Source organism: Haplochromis burtoni, unplaced genomic scaffold (assembly GCF_018398535.1).
Source record: "Haplochromis burtoni strain Fernald_Lab_line unplaced genomic scaffold, NCSU_Asbu1 Contig_331, whole genome shotgun sequence".
NCBI classification, from domain to species: domain Eukaryota; kingdom Metazoa; phylum Chordata; class Actinopteri; order Cichliformes; family Cichlidae; genus Haplochromis; species Haplochromis burtoni.
This window is the reverse complement of record NW_024582692.1, coordinates 75,019-93,917: the sequence shown is the minus strand read 5'-3', so window position 1 is coordinate 93,917 and position 18,899 is coordinate 75,019. Positions and strand designations below refer to the sequence as shown.

The 18,899-nt window shown below is 42.3% G+C and overlaps 1 protein-coding gene across 1 annotated transcript in view; it reads right to left on the bottom strand.

Moving 5' to 3' along the window:
- The window catches only part of bmp6 (bone morphogenetic protein 6), a 52,444-nt gene extending 33,595 nt beyond the window's left edge, over nucleotides 1-18,849 (bottom strand). The window contains exon 1 of the mRNA XM_005942405.2: nucleotides 14,026-18,849. Coding sequence (XP_005942467.1) covers nucleotides 14,026-14,434 — 409 coding nt within the window. The 5' untranslated portion in view covers nucleotides 14,435-18,849. The remainder of the gene's footprint in view (nucleotides 1-14,025) is intronic.
- Nucleotides 18,850-18,899: the final 50 nt, after the last annotated feature.

The following is an 18,899-nucleotide window of genomic DNA, read 5'->3' as shown; positions in this document are numbered from 1 at the left end:
ACCCACTAGCACGGATGTAGGGTTCATTAAAACCACAAGGTTATGTGATTATCTGTGTTTCTCTCTGTAGTTCTTTTCAACAGCACTTTACGGTTCTACAAGTTAATGTATGTTAATTTAAAGGAAAATATAGCCTACTATCAAGGTAAAGTGATATAGATTAGGGAAAAGAAGATAATAGTTAGCCAAAAGACAAATTAGAAAAACCAATATGAGGCAACTCAGACTGCAATGCAGCAGAGCATAAAGCAGCAGAAGTTTACAGGTTATGCTGATGCCATGTTAACACGGCTGGTTTCATGTATAAATGTGCACCCTAAGCACTGTTCTGTAAAAGTCTGACTTGGTTGGTCACTCTAACATTTACGGATCTCTTTTAACAGCTCAGCATGACAGACTGACTTTCATTTGAACTCAGACTAATCTGATGAAAGTCTTAAAGCCAGTTCTTTATGGAAAATAAATACTAACCAGATGTTTTTCTGCACACAGGACAAAGTCTGAAAAAGTCCATCAACAATGCAACATCACCGGATTCAAAACATATTGTTTGTGTAGGTGTAGTCTCTGGAGGTGCACGGTAGCATCTCCAAAATCACCAAATGCTTTTCTTTTCCCCTGTTCATTTTCTTCCATAATTTCATATCCATCACAAATAAACAAGATATAAAGACAAGGTCTGTGGCAGATTAAGGGAACTAATGATTGTAATCAGAGGTTTCACAAAATTATTGCTTCCAGCTGTTTTCAGAAGTCTTTCTCCTTACTTTATTACACACCTGCAGAATACTTCCATTGATATTTCCAAATCAAAGGAGTGTTTACGCAAGAGACACAAAACCGTCCATCCATCCATCCTCTTCGACTTATCCAATTCAGGTTCACAGGAATCCTGGAGCTTATCCCAGCTCCCATAGTTCAAGAAGTGGAGTACACCATGAACAGGTCACCAGCCTGTCGCAGTGACACAAAACTATAGCTAAATTTCTTACAATAAATTCCCCCTAAAGTTGAGATCAGACCGATCAGGACCAAACAGCTTACTAACAGTACTCTATTTCAGACATGTGAGCTCCCACACAGAGTTAAAGGTTATACGTTTTGTTTTGTGTCTGATATCTTTACTAAAGTTTCCTTCCTTAATTACATACAGGTCGTAATATCTCATATTATCTAAGCAATTATTGAAATACAACCACCAATTTAACAAAACCCAATGCAGTTTAAGCACGGTAACCTGTTCACTTACCATAGCTCACTTCTTCAGCCTTATCTGAATGAAACATTACACACATCCCCTACCTAAAAGGGTTGTGTACCTTAAACTGCTTGTACTTCTATTGCCATCTGCTCAGTGTAGCAAGATGTTGATGCAGCTAAATCGTGCTTAAGTCACCCTGACACCAACTAGAACTTAGTACTACAACTACAACTACATCTACACTACAAATACCATGAATGAGCACATTTGTTAGCAAGTTAGCAAAAAAGTATGTGGTGGTGGATAAATAACAACCATGCAAAAGGACATTAAACAGTGAATCTCTCGTGTTTCTGAATAATCCCAGTTCATAAAATCAAATAGAACATATAATAACACAAACTGCTACATGGTGTAGTGGTGGTTAGCACTGTTGCATCCCAGCAGGAAGGTCCTGGGTTCAAATCCACCATCTGCCCGGGGCTTTTCTGTGTGGAGTTTGCATATTCTCTCTGCATCCTTGATAAGTGGGGTTAGGTTGATTGGTGATTCTAATAATAGGTGTGAATGGTTGTCTGTCTCTATGTGCTCGCCCTCTTGCTCTATGGGACCTTGAGTTGGATGAGCGGATGGAGAACAGAGTGCTATAGTCTCACATATTTATACATCTGGAAAGTGTCACATCACAGTTTTGCAGTCAAAACCTTTAAGAATCACTTTTTAAAAATTGGGATATTATTTCAGCTTACGCTGACCATTACGGATTGGAATCATGATTGAATTTATGAGAACAAGGCGAGGTTTGCGAGCATTGCTTAGAGATAATCAGATACGCCACATTTAAAAAAAAGACTGCTTGCAAATTCCAAGGAAAACTGCAATTTGCTAAAGCTCTTGCATATAAAGAAAACTTGGACTGAAAATATGACGTTTTTAAAGCTAAGGAAAAGGGACCACACAGGATTTACAAGACAAATATGTGTGTGTGTGTGTGTGCGTGTGTTTGTGTGTAACAAAGAAGCCTTGGGAGTTCATGCACACACATTCACCCCTTACAACCACATCTATAATCTTGAAACAGCATTGGTGTCAATTTGAATACTTGAAATGGCTACAAACAATTGCCAAAATTAATGGCCAGTTACAGTTTCCCCTAAAGTCTGTAAAAACAAGTGTTCTTCTCACTGGACACCAATTCAGGCCAATGAGCTGTCAGCAAAAGACAGTGTAACATCTTTTTTACATTTATAAGGAAATTCCATCAAATCAGGACAGAAATGAGCTGGAAAATAAACCCCGCCGATTTCCCCCCCACTTTATAGGATGTTAATAAAAAATGTAATTCTATACTAAAGCAGCTGTCACAACAGCCTCTGGTCAGGCTAATGGCGGCCTACACTTCAGTTCAACTGTGATCAGCGGTCTTCACACAAGGATACGTCCTGTGGCTGGAGGAGCCGGATGCCTCGCTGGACGCACAAACTGAAGTCGCCTTAACTTTGACATCCACCAGTTCAACCACGTTTAACGTGAGATTTATAACAGTAAGCTGCAATGCATGCAAGGCAGGCCTTTCAAAAACAAGAATTTTCTCCCTTTATTTTGGATTAATAAAGTCATTTCATTTCGACACAAACATGAGAACAAACTCAACCAAACATCGCTGGTTGAGATTGCAACAATCCTGCACTGATGATTTATCCTGCAGTACATGGCACCCAAAAAGATGCTCCATTTAAAGCTGGTCTGATTTTAAGGACTGGCTATCCTTTGGTTGTCATTAGATACAGGGGGAAACATTTCACTGGCCAGGAGAGAGGGCGTTTTTTTAAGTCCGTGACTGCGTCCTGAAAAAACATGAGACTGCTGCAAATCTATCAGCGAATTTTGAAAATAAAAACGTCTCTGGCTGTTGCCTGGTCGCAAAATGAGATCCCCAAACAGAGAACGACAGGTGGACCAGTAATAGTTTTCAAAGACACCATTAAAGTCAATATTTATTGGGAAAATCAGCGACCCCAAGCAAACGGAGGCCATGATCGTTTAAAAAAAAAAAAAAAACCAGAGAAAAGGGAAAAAGAAGGAAAGAAACCTCTGATCTTGTTCCTTTTTTCTGCAATGCTCTTTGTCCTTGATGCTCGGCTCCTCTTTGGTTTTGGCTCTTCCTCTTTGGTTTATATGAATGATGATAGCTACCTATGGTCTTCCTCTTGGGTTGTGACCACAGACCCTCTCAGAAATTGCTCCCTCTGCTGCTTTATTAAATTGGCCACCACTCGGTGCTAAGTGAATATTCCATAAACAGAGACGAACTCCTGCGGTTTTTGATGGGCCCATTTTCAGCAAAACAAACCATTTCAGTGGCTTTGAATTATTACCAGGCCCCATTTTATTTAGATTGTGTCTATAAGGGACGGCGGCTGTCAAGAGTCCCCCCTTTTATTGGCTTTCTGAGGTCTAATTGCACAGACTGTGTGTAGTCTGCACAGCCGTCATCTTCAGGTTGCTGTGTGTTCCTGCTCGTACGTGTTTGCCTATATTTATGTGTGTGTGCCTTTGTAGACGTGCAGCAGCACAGGCAGCAAAAAAGCCTGCTATAGTGATCTGCCGTTAAAATCTGCTTTTGGGCAGCAGGTGTGCATGCGTGTGAGTGTGTGCGCATATAAGTGTGTGTGTGTGTGTGTCTGGTCCCAGATTTAGAGGAGGAAGCCGGTGTCAGAGCTGAGAGATGGATCCCTCCTCAGGGATCCGATAAATAAGGAAAAAATATCTTTGAAAAAGGGAAACACAGCTGTTTCCAAAGGAGAAGGCAAAATATCGGTGGCTTTGCATTCCACAGCCACAAGGTAGAAGGCCAGCTCGCCCCGTGATGATGTTTGGGACTCTATTTTCACTCCCCACGTGAACACCTCCCTTTTTTTTTTTCCTTCCTCTCCACACATCTTCTCTTCCATTATGTCGCTCCCTCCTCACCTCTCTCACTCTCTTCCCTCCACTCTGTCTGTCATAAAGACAGTCGGACCGCAGTGTGATTCCCTTTGGAAGGTCCACGGTGACCACAATGCATTTCAGCGGCTTAGAGGCAGAGCACATGATCCACTGATAAATCAGTCTGGGCCGGCTTCAATACTCCCCCCCGGGCCGACTTACATGTAAGACCTACTGCTTGTTTTACACACAGGCATGGCTCCAAAAACAGCGACGGTAACAGGATACTTGGATATTCAAAAAGCAGGTGGGCCTTGAGGAAAATCGGTAGAAAAATAATCAAGGTTTCTAATAATAGGTCTGTCAACAGTGTCAGCATGACCTCCACTTTATCTGAGCTCGCACAGAACGTTTAGAAACTCACATCGAAACAGTCTTTTATCATTTCAGTGAAGCTCGCCGGGAACTTCCTTTAACACACATGGATAAATGTGCAACACACTGCTACAAACACGAGAGTGATCAATGCTGTCACCGCAAACAGCTGTAGAAAAAAAGACATAAGTGAAAACTGAAGAGAGCGAAATGTTACAGGAATAATCAACACCGCAGTGATCAAAGAAGGAAATTAGCATACTCGATTATGCTCTTTTTTTCGTTTTAATTACAGAATACATACTAATCACGTGTTTTCATCTCGCTGTTGGAATAAATGATTTTAGAAGCAAAATCATTAGCAGGGTGTGCACACACACAGAGAGTGGAAAACCACCCAAAATTAGTCCACATGGAAGGATGTTTCGTGGCCTAAACGAATCATTAAAGCACTGGGTGGAAGTGCAATACCTCAAAAGGAAACCACACGCCTCAGAAATCTGATTAAAGTGCAGTGCGGTGTAATAGCTCGCGCTGTCACTGACTGCTCAGTGTGCAAACAGTTGCTTCTAATGTTTCAGCGTTTTCAGGACTTCAGAGAGAAAGCTTATGGCTTCAAACAGGAAACCAATTGCATGTTAGTAACATTTAAAAAAAAAAGTTACTTAAATATTTATTACATTTTTTAACAAGCTTTTGCCTTCATTCTTAAGGTGGTTTTGAGTGTTTTGAAAACCCAAATAAAAAGTATTATTAGTATTATTATACAGCGCAGTTGTGTAATATAACTGTCGCCCTCACTCATATCTATTGTGTGAAGTTTGGAGGAAACATGGTGCCATTTTTAATAAAAGTGTCCAGACTGAGGAAAGTTGTGCACTCTCGACTTGTACGGGCAGGAGCAGAAATGCCACATATGCTACAGTGTTTAAAATATGTGAAATAAGACAGCGAGTCACAAAGTCTGACTATCTGAATGACTGTCAACGCTTTCCCCAGCTTCCCACTGGCCACTTTAAATTATCTCATAATTTCACAGTGGTGCACGAATCCAACATTTACTGCAGTTACGGGAGTTATCTAAAGGTTCATATCCTTCATGTTCCTAGAGATATCTCTGTAGCACAACACTAAGCTGAGACATTCTGCCTCTATGCAGCTGGTTTTTCTTTTATTTGGATGTGAAATACAGATAACAGGGAGAGAGGAATGCGTCATCAAAGACATGGGCTGGACACACGTCACGTAACCTGGATGAAGGGAGATCGGAGCATATTATTCGCAAAAAAACAAAAAAAACAAAAACAAAACAAATGGGAGACTTCCTCTTCCAAAAGGATTCATACTGGACATTTAAACATTGAGATAAGGTCTCCAGGAGACTGGCGGCTCAGATATGTGCAAAGTGTCAGTACAGGGGGAAGCACTGGGCAGAGTTTCCCTTGCACATCCTTAGTGATAAGATCCTTTAATCCAAACTGCCTCGTGGCAAGAGGAATGGATACATTTTTCTATGAGTGGCCTCACTTAGGATCTAAACCTCTGGCCTAATCGATTTGGTGGCACATATGTAATGCCTTATAAATTTGTAGCGTTTAGGATTTAAAGACATCATTTTACTTTTTTCTTTTCTAAAATGTTTTTTTAACTGATTGTAGAAAAAGATTAAACCCATCTTTCTTTGCTGTTTTTTTCTTCTTCCTCACCTGACCCACCGTTGTCATTCTCGTTCTGTAGAGATGCCTAGATTAAGAAATTTTAGATTTAAATCAAAAATGTTGTGCACAGCATATCGAGAGCACTTATTGCTTACCTTCCTCCTTTGCACTCTTTTTTCTCATCTTATTCTTCCTCCCCGCCCCAATTCATCTCTCCTGTCTCTGACTGTTTTCCTGTCAGTATCGTGTTTAGAAAGTCAGCCCGTGGGTCAGCCTAGGGCTCGTAAATTTGTCAGCAGCGGCGCTGCAGAAAGGGGAGGCTACTTGCTCAGAAGGGTCAAGAGCACCGGTGGTCATATGGGGCCTTTTTCTCACTGCGGACTCGTGGTTGTTGTTTCAGGCACGTCCTCTTTAGAGAGACACCCAGCCTGAGAACATGCGACGGGCAGCAGTGTGTGATGAAGACATCTTGTGTGATGAAGTTTGAGTTCCAAGTTGTCTAAAGGGTACATTCAAATACTCTGTTTACCAGAGCAGACACTCACGGTGAAAGCGCGAGTCTGTATTTGTGTATTTGTAAAGACTTGCGTTGCTACATTCATGTCGCGACCCCTGACCCTAACCCTGAAGAACGGACTCCACCCTGACACACTCATCGTTGTTGAGAGACCTTGCGTTTCTAAATGTTCACACACAAACATATGCACATACACAAGAAAATAAACCTATTTTCTAATGTTTTTAACAGGGATATAGGTGCTCCGTGCTATAAATAGAAACACATAAAAGCTGGTAGGAAGACTTCTTCAATTACGGAGGACTTTACCAGTCCTCTTTAAGTCCATTAAAGTACTGCACTCTATTCTGAAATAAAAAAAAACAGAAAACAAGAGACCAAGAGCATCAGCAAAACACCAAAAAGGTGCTAAACTTCTTGCTAACGTGTCCATTGTAAGAACAAGATCTAAAGAGACTGGTGTTAATGGAAAACCATCATGAAGAAACCACAGCTTCCTGCACGCCAACAGCAAAACCTAGAGGTAGCCTCATAGATTGATGCCATTTTTTCTTTAGATGTCTGAACAAATCAGCATCAAGATAAAAGAAGAAAATAATTATAATTGTTATTTATTTTGTTTGATTTATTTATAGTCTTTTTTTGCATGTCACAAATGTCCAAATAAAGTCCATTCAGTGACTTTTCACATATTTTTGACTGGACTAAACTGGTTTGGGCTGGAAATGATCCCAGTGTGTCTTAAAATCTTACTTGCACTGACAAATCTTTTTTGTCCTCATTTTTTAAAATATCAGTGAAAAGCAATTTATTGTGGAATAAATAAGCAATAATGAATGCATTTACGCACTCCTTATAATGGCGCTAGCCTGCAAGCAGCCCGTGGGTCTCCCTTTCTTCTTTTTGTTCCTTTCCTTGTTCCCATTTTTTTAATTGATCGGAGATACATCCTTGCTTCCCAGTGGAGTCACAGAAGAATGTGACACCAGGAACGTTTACCGTCACCATTTACGCCATTCCCGTCAGCCAAGAATGAGTCTCTCTGACGGGGTAAATGATGGCGTCATTATGATAATGATGGAGATTACTGGGCACAAAAGGACATGCTGAGTTGAGATTTCAGCAGGAAAAAACCAACCAGCCAGTTCTTACTACACACAAGTGTAGATGTGAACTATATTGGTGAGGGCCTGATTTAAGGAGGGAACAGTGACTAATTTGATAGAATTAAATGTTTTCACATTATTTTTGAGCTGAAAGTACAGCTGTGGTCTTTGTCTTTGGATGTCATTTCTTCCCCTTCTATTTTTATTTTATTGTAGCTACAAACTTGGGGAAATTGGAGAAATGCATAAATCAAAACAAAGTGAAACGTGTTCTTGCATCTTCACCTCTTTCCTTTGTCCGTCTCTTTCATGTTCACACTCTTCAGACATACAAACTCAGCCTTACACAAGCACAAAACCCTGATTCCTGGTTAATGATCTCCTCCTTGTAGACACTTAAACATGACACAAAGCCTGACAGTTTTAAAGCCCCCCTCGGGAGAGTGACGCAGGAGTTAAAAAAAGTGCACAAAAAAAAAAAAAAAAAAAGGCAGGAGGCAATGAAAGTGATTGTGTTTTCTCTCCGGGGTTTTAAATACAGCGTTCTTCTCGCATCGCAAACCCCATGAGATACCACGAAACAGTTAAAAAGTGAGAAGCAAAGACAGATAGACGTGGAGAGGAATCGCAGATGTGAGAGATGCGAGCGGAGCTTGGCGTCACTTTCTTTTAAGCACAGCAGAGCAAACAGAACAAATTCCTCCATGCCTGCACGCAGAGGTGATAGATGGGAGCAGCGAGTCCCAATCAGATGTTCCGCCGGGGTTATCGGCTCATTTCAATAGATCGTTACCGGCAGGGAGTGCGCTGCACCTCACCTCCTTATCTCGTCACACTCCGTCATCCCACGCCTCTATCGCTCCGAAGTGGAATGCCCAATGAAGACATGAAAATGGATGGGAGGCAGAGGGGAAAGGAGGAACATGGGAAGAGGTGTAAGGGAGCCCCAAATCTCAGCTGCCATCTCTTCAAGCCTGAGAGTCATGCCGTGAGAGGGAGCGATATTATCGAGGGGTGGATGAGTGTGTGTGAGATTGTGTGTGTACATCCTCTTACCGAGCACAATACAGTCAGGAGACGCACTCATCAGCACTGTAATGTGCACAAATGTTCTCCTAGGACGTTCAACAGAGTTGTCCTGTAACACTCCATCTTTTTATGACAGCCTTCTTTTTTTTATGAAGCCTGACTGGAAAAGACATAATCTCGTTAACCAGACATGTTTCCCCCATCAACCCTGTTTGTTTCTTGAGGCAGCTGTGTGTTTTGCCAGAGCGCTCAACAACCAACTCAATCCAAACATGAGAAAAAAGAAGCGCGCTGAAACCCTGAAACTCAATAAGCAGAATTATTTGTATATCTTGGGCCATTCTTGAACATCATCGCAAGTTCAAGTGAATTTGTTGTGGCAGTGAAATATCTGATACTGTAAACAGATGAAAACAAACACAGAGGTTTGTACTATGTAATTTTTCTCACCGTTGAAGGAAGGCCTTCACTGCCAAGTTTATGTTTCAGAAAAGAGCTTTTATTCCACTCTAGCATATCTTGAATTCCTCGCTTAACTTCTGGCTAATACTGTTTACGGGGTTCTCAAAGTTGAAGAAAAGTGATGGGTGGTCCTCTGTTCTGGTCCCTTTGGCTTTGCAGGAAGTGTTTCAAGACAATTTAGTGAAAATTTTCCAATTTTCCACAGTCCGTGCCCTAAACAATCGACTCTTTGATCGAAGCCAGCTAATTATTTGATCATGCTGGAGCTCTGGGACACGTACTGCTGCAGAGGAAGTGGCTTACCTGGGCTTAGGCACTGAGAAACGCAGCCAGGCATCATAAGACAAGGAAAACAGGCATTTAATAAGGGCACTTCATTTGAGAATAAGCCCAGGGCTGTCTGAACCCGGCTAATCTCCCCAAAACCCACTTCTTAAAGCTTTCTGCCTTGTTTGCCTTTAAAGTGTGGGAGGTAGGTGAACGCTTGGCTGTTTGCTTAGTGACAGCTCAGGTATAGCCATGCAATGAGGTGTGCAGAGACTGAAAGGACAGGGAAAAAGAGAAAATAAGGGTAGAAGCGATGACAGACAGGTGGGAGAAAGCATAAAACAATTTCATTACATTCAAGCTTCGAGGGAAAGATGTGCAGTTTCGCTTTCTGGACACCGGGAAAAATGCCAAGTTTAAATGCAACCAAGATTAAATCAAGATGTCATGTTTGTTTGTTTGTTTTCAGACCTCCTCCAGAGAGTGTTAGAGATGCAGTCTACCAAAAGCTGCATGTGTTTTTTCCAAGATGAAGATCTGATGTGTACTTTTTTTCTAAGTTCTGCTATGAGCAGTCTGTGCATCGAAATAGCCACTCTCCACACTACATTTAAAAAAATCGATCTGAACCCTGATAAAAATATAAGTTGGACAATTTATTACTCAGATTTTAAGATTAAATCCCATCCCTCCTTCAAGGTTATGGGCACCTCTCATCTTTGATTGTGGGTTTTCCAGATGAGCTGTTGTTTCAACTAGAATGAACAGACTGCACTATTAAGCCTGCTTATTCGCAATTACATCTTGTATAGAATGGATCGGTGAGCATAAATGTGTCAAAGGTAAGTGTAGATACAAACAAGAAGTATTAAGGGCAGATTATTAAGACGTGGTTTCAACTGCACTTTAGCCAGCCGGTGAAAAATCTTCCCCCGAGACGCACACATAATCCTCTGTGCTCCCAAATCTAACCACAAAAATCTGATTTGTGATCTGCTTGACGAAGCAGCCCGTGACTAAATGTAAATGAATCTTATCTGGATGCTTTGTATCCTGAGAAAACAAGAGCAACTTGGGCCTTAGAAGAAAAAGTAGCTCCGAGGACAGGTTTCATCTCACCTCCAAAGCATCAGAGGGTATTTAGAACTTGAAAAAGTCAAACAAGGTTCAAAATCCCTGTGGGGGTTTTCCAGGATTATTATGGGACCTTCCCCTCAGTGCCTCCCAGCAGACAAACAGAAGCCCTGCAGAGCTATGCCAAGCTTTAGAGAGACCTCCGCACCTGCCTGCCTGTCTGTCTGTCGGCCACAAACACATCACAGTTAAATGCAGATGACACAGGAACAACATTTGTCGTTCCTGCTCGGCGACCCATGAAACCAAAGGCGTTTCTGTGCATCTCTCATTCACCATAACCACCAGGAAACAGCCTAACCGCTAAAAATCAAACCTGATAGGAATAGCAAATTTTCCCCTGCTGACTATTATAACCGTCACTGCGGCTTTGGGTATTTGCTCAGCAATATGTCACCGCTCATTAATTGAGTGAGCAATGACCTCTTGTATTTGTTTTCCACTGGAATGCAGCTTTACCAATACTGGTCACTTACTCCACAATATACTACCTTGTGAGAGATTTACCGAGGAGTCCAGTAGGTCATATTTTTTCCCCCCCACTAAATATTAATAGTTCTAATAGTTCACTGCAAATGTGAATGTGGAAAACATAGCTTTGTACACTACAGGATGAACACTCTTTATAGTTCTTGCTGTTCTTGCCGGTAAAGGATTAGAAGCACTTGCTTTCACACGTGAAACAAGTGCTTCTAACAACCCCCGACTCCTGTTGTTCAGAGCGACCGTCACCTGTGGACCTCTCTGTGCATCAGGACGTGTCCAGAGCTGCAGAGTGTCGCACAGGGTGAGTCACGCGGCACACAGTGTCGCTTCACTCCACCCCAGTGGAAAAGCAGAACGTCCACAAGGCAAACAGTGATGAACGCGCTCCTCTAGGAATGAAGATGAAAAAGCAGCTGGAAAATGTGCTTCTGCTTCCTCCCCCCCAATTTAAAGTTTTCCACATCTTTTTTTCTTCTTCTTTTTTTCAGTGGGTCATTCTGAACAAGTGATGAAGGCATGGGAGAATGGACGACCAAACAAAGTGTACATGAATCACGCAGAGGTGGGGGTGTGAGGAGGCATATGGTTTGCAGAGAGCGTATTTGAGACCGAATGTAACGCTGGGGCTCTTAAATCTGTCCGTGCCCCCGGGAGAATACACTCTGAGAATGAGACATCTATCTGTGCTGCTGCCACGGTTGGCTGTGAAAGCCATCAGCTCAGACCCAAGTTTAAATCACTGTCATTGTTTTGTTTGCTACGGGGTGCTTTCACCTCTGTGATTCGTACATCTGCACACATGGCTGGTTTCAAAACAGGTGAATCCACTTTGAAAACCATGTGACCCGTGTAAACCACATGTCATCTTCTTTAATTTGACCGATGATCTTGCTACAGTGTGTTTCACTTAACAATATTTGTCAGATGAAGGAGCTCGGCTGAACCCGAGTCTGTTAATCTGTCATTTTCAAATCCTTTCAGACAGATTGTTTGACTTCTCCGCTTTTCTTTCTCTCATTAATCTTGATTCCAATTTGTAGTTTTACTCAGGCCACACATGATATCCAGATTTCTGGGGCTACTTTTGAAATATACACACAAAAGGACCACCCAGAAGTGTTTCTTTCTACTATAGTTTTCTAAAAGAGAATCCACCACACAAATGGCTCCAATCGCCCAAAAAAACCCCCAAAAAAGACACATTAAAAACTAATCGGACGGCGACGACACACGGTAGTCGTGCAAGGCCTTATTTGCAAAGCAGATGGAAAGCCTTGGCCTGTCCAACATTAATTACAATCACATTCAGGGAGGAAGCCATCCCTCCTCCAGGGCGGTTAGGACTCTGTGTACGGCTGGAGGAGATGGCAACCTAATCCCCTGGTCACCGCAGAAATCTGAGGGAATCGTCAAAGGATGGACAGGACATGATTAATCAAAGTGGAGAGCCAGATGTGCAACAACACGGGCGTATAAACCGAACACTCGCACAGCAAAGGAACACCAAAGCCACAGACGCACAAACACCATCGCATTCCCCCCACAGAAGCCAACAAGAGGGGCTCCGATATATGAGACCAAAACGACGGCCTCCTCCTGTCTGAATATCTGGTTTTCATCACTACAAAATTGCAACACCAATCCTCAGAGGTACAATAAGTAGAGAATAGTGCTCTACTTCAGTCACTCCAACCTAATTCACTTCTTAGTTTGCGGTATTGAGTGACTGTTAAATGGTTTAGAAAGGTGAGGGGTAAAAAATATTTACAGGAATATTTGTTTTAAGAAAAGTTTGAGTGAGGGGGGGCGCGGGGTGAAGCCATAAGACTACATTCTTCTGCAGTGATATGTTCCCACTGCTCTACTAGCCAGATCATGACAATGCCCCCCCCCCCCCACCCCCCAAAAAAGACAATCAATCTGGATTTAAGCCTCCTTCTCCACCAGCGCCTGACTCTGGCAGCGCGTCTGTTTATCTTGAGGCGCTCTGTTTAGAGTCTCCCAGTAAACACTACAGCTCCTAATGGAAGGAAAGGCTTTGAGCTTTTATGTCCTAAACCCGTTATGATTAAAGTGTTCCTCTTTATCATCACTCGAGCTAATTAAAGACAAAGCTGCTTGGGAAACACAAACAACGCGACGCGATTTACGCACAGTAACCGCAACTCGCTGTAACGGAGGTCAACGGCAAGAATAGCCTTATATATATATATTTATATGTGTGTGTGTGTGTGTGTGTGTGTGTGTGTGTGTGTGTGTGTGTAGTTACACGCCAGCGGTGGTGGTTGATGGTTTGCTGAGAATACGAGGTTTATTTTTCCCGAGAAGACATAAATCATGGCGTAGATTGCACAGCAAGACTTGACCACAGAATTTCGGTCCTATAAATGAGCTGAGGAGGGCGAATTTACGCGGAGGGAGAGGACGTGTAACAATAAATTACTCAGAAACAATACGAACCTCGTCAGTTTTTCCTCAAACCGCACAGTAGATCAGTTTGTTATTTGCTCTCCCTGTGGTTTGCACAATGGGTTCGTTCATTATCCGGCGATAAAAGTGCGTAACTGTGTGTCTGCTTTGTGTGTCGCGCTGTGTTGAGAGCTGTAACCCCAAAGTTTAAAGTAGATGAGATAAAAAAGAGCCAAGTTATGACTCTTTATTTTACATTTTACTTTTTTGGCATTAAATTCCGATAAAGTTTTGTTATTTTGTCTAATTATCCTCCGGTCTGCCCAGGCACAAGTTTCACTTGCTTGTATAAAACACCTGTTCGGTCTCATATAAAATAGACCCAACACAATTACGCACAGAGAAGAAAAAAAATCACAGATGAAAACGTTTTGTTCTGTTTCAATAACTTACCTAAATTAACGAAGCTCATCACCATGTCCGCATCATTTAGAAAGGCAGTTTCTTGATATGTGGCCAGGGGAGGGCTCTGGGTCGTCCGCATGGCCTGATATCGCTCCAACCTGCTTTCCACTTGCCTCTTCTCCTCGCTGGATATAGTGTTGTATAAGTCCAGCATGAAAAGCGGAGCGGAGTTGTACTTTCCGTTTGACAAATGTGGTCTCGGTCTGTGGGGCAGCCCCAGGATGGACAGGATCTCCTTCTGCATCTCCCTCTTCTCATGCGTCCTCAGCCGCCGGTGGGTGAAACCTGCTTGAACCTCGTTATTCCCATCCAGTGAATAATTACTCCCCGCGACTGTGAACATGCAGTAATAAGCGCTCCACCACAATCCGACCAAGGCAAGCCAGCGGATGGTCATGGTGTTGTCCCGCAGTGGCTCTCCGGAGTCCCAAGAGTGGCTGGCTTGGAGCTTCAGTCGCCTATCCGAAAGTAAAAATGCGCGTAATGGTAACCAAAGTCCGTCCGAGCGCGTTGTGATCTGTGGCAACCAAAGATCAAAAGCAAAGAAAGAATCGTGTATCAAGCCATTTAAAAGACTCGCCAAAGCAAAATGCGCATAATAGTATCGGCCCAGCTTTCATTTCTGATCGCCGTAGCGCGCTTGGCTCCTTCAGGATAAAGTGCACCATGTGAAACTTAATTCTGAGCGCTCCAGTAAGTCGGTCAACAGACACCGTCTGATGTCACATTTACCAGAAGAAGAACAACTCCTCTGACAGAAGCCATGTTACTTACAGCGGATATATCTACTCGCCTGGATTTATGGCTTTTCCAAAGCTGCGCACTGGGTCCTTAAACTGTTCGAAGCGCTCTCAGCGACAGTCACCTACTCCCACAGGCGGAGTGTCAGAGTCTAACAGGAATCAGCAGGTTGCAGTCCATAATATGCGTGCGCACGGACGTGTTCGGTGCTTTAACCGCCCACTCTGTGCGCTCTCAGCCAGAGGTGGAGCTCTTTTTAGGCTGCAAACACGACCTAACATCGTATTTCCAGATTTTATTTACAGCCTGTTTGTTTTAATAAAGCTGTCAGGTTTGTGAAGCACGAGATGCGCTCGTTATTTTACACTTTCCGTGTCAGGACTTGAGGGAAACTCTGCTTCTGCGTCATACTTCTACGTGTAACTAATAAATAAGACTGCTGGGGTCGATCTCACACTTCTGATCGGAGCACACCATACTCTAAAATGATCTGTTTTTAACGAGGTTTGAAGAGTTGCGATGCGGGAGCTTGAATCAGTAAATGTGCTAAAGCAGGGGTCACACATTTACACGTTGTCCTGTTGAGGCACGACCCCTGACGATGGAGTCTGAAACAGCAAGTAAAGCGCTCACAGCAGCTACAAGCGAGAAGAGCCCGCACCTTCCTGTTACCGCCGCTGGAAATAACGCGAACAAATTGCGCAATGGGTAATTTGGCCGAGATGACCCTTGGAAAACAAAGTCCTGAAGTAAGAATTAACTTTTTTTCTTTTGCTTCTTTGTACAGTCTGCGGTCGTACATTCATTTCAAACTAAAACAATAAAGTAAATATTTAGTTCCCAGTCTCAGCTTCGAGTGGGTTTACAGGAAAATAGAAGTATCTGCGTGGCAGACACGGGATTTTTAAACAGCACAGAGTCCAGAGTTAAAGGGTTCAGAAATATTTGCATGAATAAACACAGATTTAACGAACATCTGAATATTTAACACTGGCTGTGCAAACCCACACACTTCCCCGCAGCTGGATCTAAATGGACTGGTTCTTATTTCTACTCTGAGCACTCTTCTCCTCGCTCACTTACCTCATTCACCCATCCATTCCCAATCTATGCTCTTTCTTTCAAAGGGCTTTTTATCTCACATTCACAGGCATTCAAACATGCTCCAGTTCTGTATTTACTTCACATGCATGGTCAGCTCCCTGCTCCTCATAGGACAGTAACTTAATGATATCTCTCACTCAGCTCTGTAGGCTCTTTTGTGAATGAAATGATGATGAAACAACAGCTGCCCACGGTCACAGCTAAGAGTTTGTTCTTAGAGGTGAACCTTTGCGATTTAATTCCCCTGAAATTCAAGTCAAAATTCAAATCAAAAGTGTTCAAAGACAGAGTATTTGTTGTGATTTGAACGATATTGGTCACTAATTACCTAAAAGTATTTTTAAGTGCCATACCATACACAAATACACTCACCTGTTCTCTATTATTTAAGTTTTTTGTAAATAATAGTAGGTATGCTTCTTTTCTAGCACATTATTTCACTTCCTCACTTCAGATGACTCGATAAAGCAATTTTAATACTTTGCGAATTAAAGTCATACATTTAAACCCTATAAAATATAGTGCTTAACATTATACCTTAGCCACCTATGTCTCCTATATGTGTCACAAATTCACTGCAATGTGCTGCTGTAGTATTTAGTGCTTTTATAGTCTCTAATATTCCATTGAAAATAGCATGGACCTCATGCATTTGGATGTACTAAAAAATAAAAAATCTCACATGCTATTTTAGTGTACTAAATAATATGTTGCTGTGGTATTTCAGAACCGGCCTAACAGAACTCGGCTAAACGTGCTCCAGAAACGGAAAAGGAATTCTCTAAAATTCCTCTTCTGTCTTTTGCTGCCCTCTCTCCATTCCACCTAACCTGTGTTATGTCTTCCTGGTCCCTTCAGTCTGTGATGGACCGGGTGATAAGGTCCAAAGGTGTCCATATCGTTCTGAGTCTCTGCTACTGCTGCTGCCAGAGCTTATCTAATCTGTACGTGAAGAGTGAGATCCAGCATCAAAGCTACACATACCACCACACAAACAGACACATACACTCACACATCTACTGCTGGGGAGCTTCCAGACTAAATACCACACCATCAATCCCATACAGCTGAAAGAAAACCTAACATTGGGGAAGGGCGTGTTTTTCAAATGTCATTGTCTATTCGCTATATTCACTCTACACAGTTCTCCTGATTGGAAATAGTTGAAAACATTTATCCCGCCTAATCAACATGAAAATAATCCAGAAAGACTTGTCACACATAAAATTATGTGTTTTGAAACGCAAACTGATCCATCTCTGAAATAACAGAAGCAGGGCTAAAGATGCTGCGCTGACGGAGAACCAGCTGTCCCGCGGACGTCATTTATCAGCTTTTTTCAGTTTTTCTTGGAATCCAAGATCCCATTTATTTGAGCTGGAGCTAAGTCCTGATTTATAACACAGGCTGTGGGTTAAGCCAAGTTTGAGCACACAGACACATAAAAGTAACCCTTTCACTGGGAACGATTTTGTGAATGGGGACTTTTTTCCCTTCCAGTTTTTTTTTTTTAAAAGATGCTTTTTTGGCTTGAGTGCTAAACAGAGAAACAGGGAACGAGTCAGGATAAAAGCATGAAAGGAAAGGGTTCATTTATGAATCAGCCGATGGCAACACCATGAAGTCCATGATTTAAAGTCTTTATGGACCATTAATTTTAGGCATGTGTCTCAATAAACAAACACTACCCTGCTCCCCAAAAACAATTCATAGCTCTTCTTGTCTTTCGCAGAGCTTTCATAGCAACCAGCATAACAAGCCGCACATGCACACATTTACTTTAAAATAATATGAAAAGATATCCCTTGACATGTTGTGTGTGTGTGAGGGTGTGTGTGCGCATTCCCCGAGGCAGCGCAGGTGATATGTGTGCATGCTGGGTGAATTGGAAGCAGAGGGAGGAGGAAACATTAAACAGAAGTTCTGTGTCCTGTCATCACACTGTCTAGACAGGACACCTCCTAGACCTAATGAGGTCTTTGTCTGTCTGTCTCCATTTTACTCTCGCACACACGCACATACACATCTATACTCCTTTAAATCTTCCCATGAGACATTTTTATTTAAGAGGTCACTGAGGAGTTCAAACAAACTTTCATGCAGAGAGAACCAAGTTGTTTTTTTCTCAAGAATCTCCAACATGCTAAATTAAGGGGAAGTATGCGCCAAAGCCACAGGAATGCTTAACCTGGCACAGACCTGATAATAAGCGCTAAATTTTCTGCAGTAATTGTATTGCTACAGTTGCTAAATCACACACGCACCCACACGCATGCAAGCAGACACCTTAACCCAGTTATCAAGTGTTTCTTCAGTCGAAGGAGCAACTGCGAGCTCCTGCAGGTTTGCTTCTTTCGACGTCTTGTTAGTCTTTTGAGTTGGAGTCGTTTTGTGGTCATATGACTCTCCAGCAGTGGCACAAACAGTAAAGATGATCTCAATGCTAAAAGACATCTTCCTAATTCCTCAAAAGTCGTCTGCCACATTCAGTTCAATTCAATGTTATTTATATAGCGCCAAATCACAACAACAGTCCCCTCAAGGCACTTTATATTTTAAGGTAGACCCTACAATAATACATACAGAGAAAAAACATTGAATGTGAGACATTGAAAATGTCTATTCCCCACAAAAATGTGGTCGTTCAGTGGTTTCTGGAGGTTTCTAGATGCAATTGGTCACAAAAAAGATGCTGTGACAAAAAAAAACTCCTTATGATTGCTTTGGTCACTAGTAAATTCCTGTAGTCGCCCGTAGAGTGCGTAGAAGACGCAAACTTGTCTGCAAATAGCCAAGTAAGCTAGCTATGATCTCGCCAAGTGGTAGAAAAAGTGCAATACACACTTGAAACACAGAACATTTGCCTTCAAAGCAAAAGTTGTCCCTCTGCGCTTCAGCTAACATGTTTTTTCCCAGCGATGAGTGGTTCTCAGAGGCTCACTGACTGGTCTCTAGGCCTATATGATTGGGACTACTGAATTCCCAGTGACCGCCATCAATCTCCAGCAACCATTTGC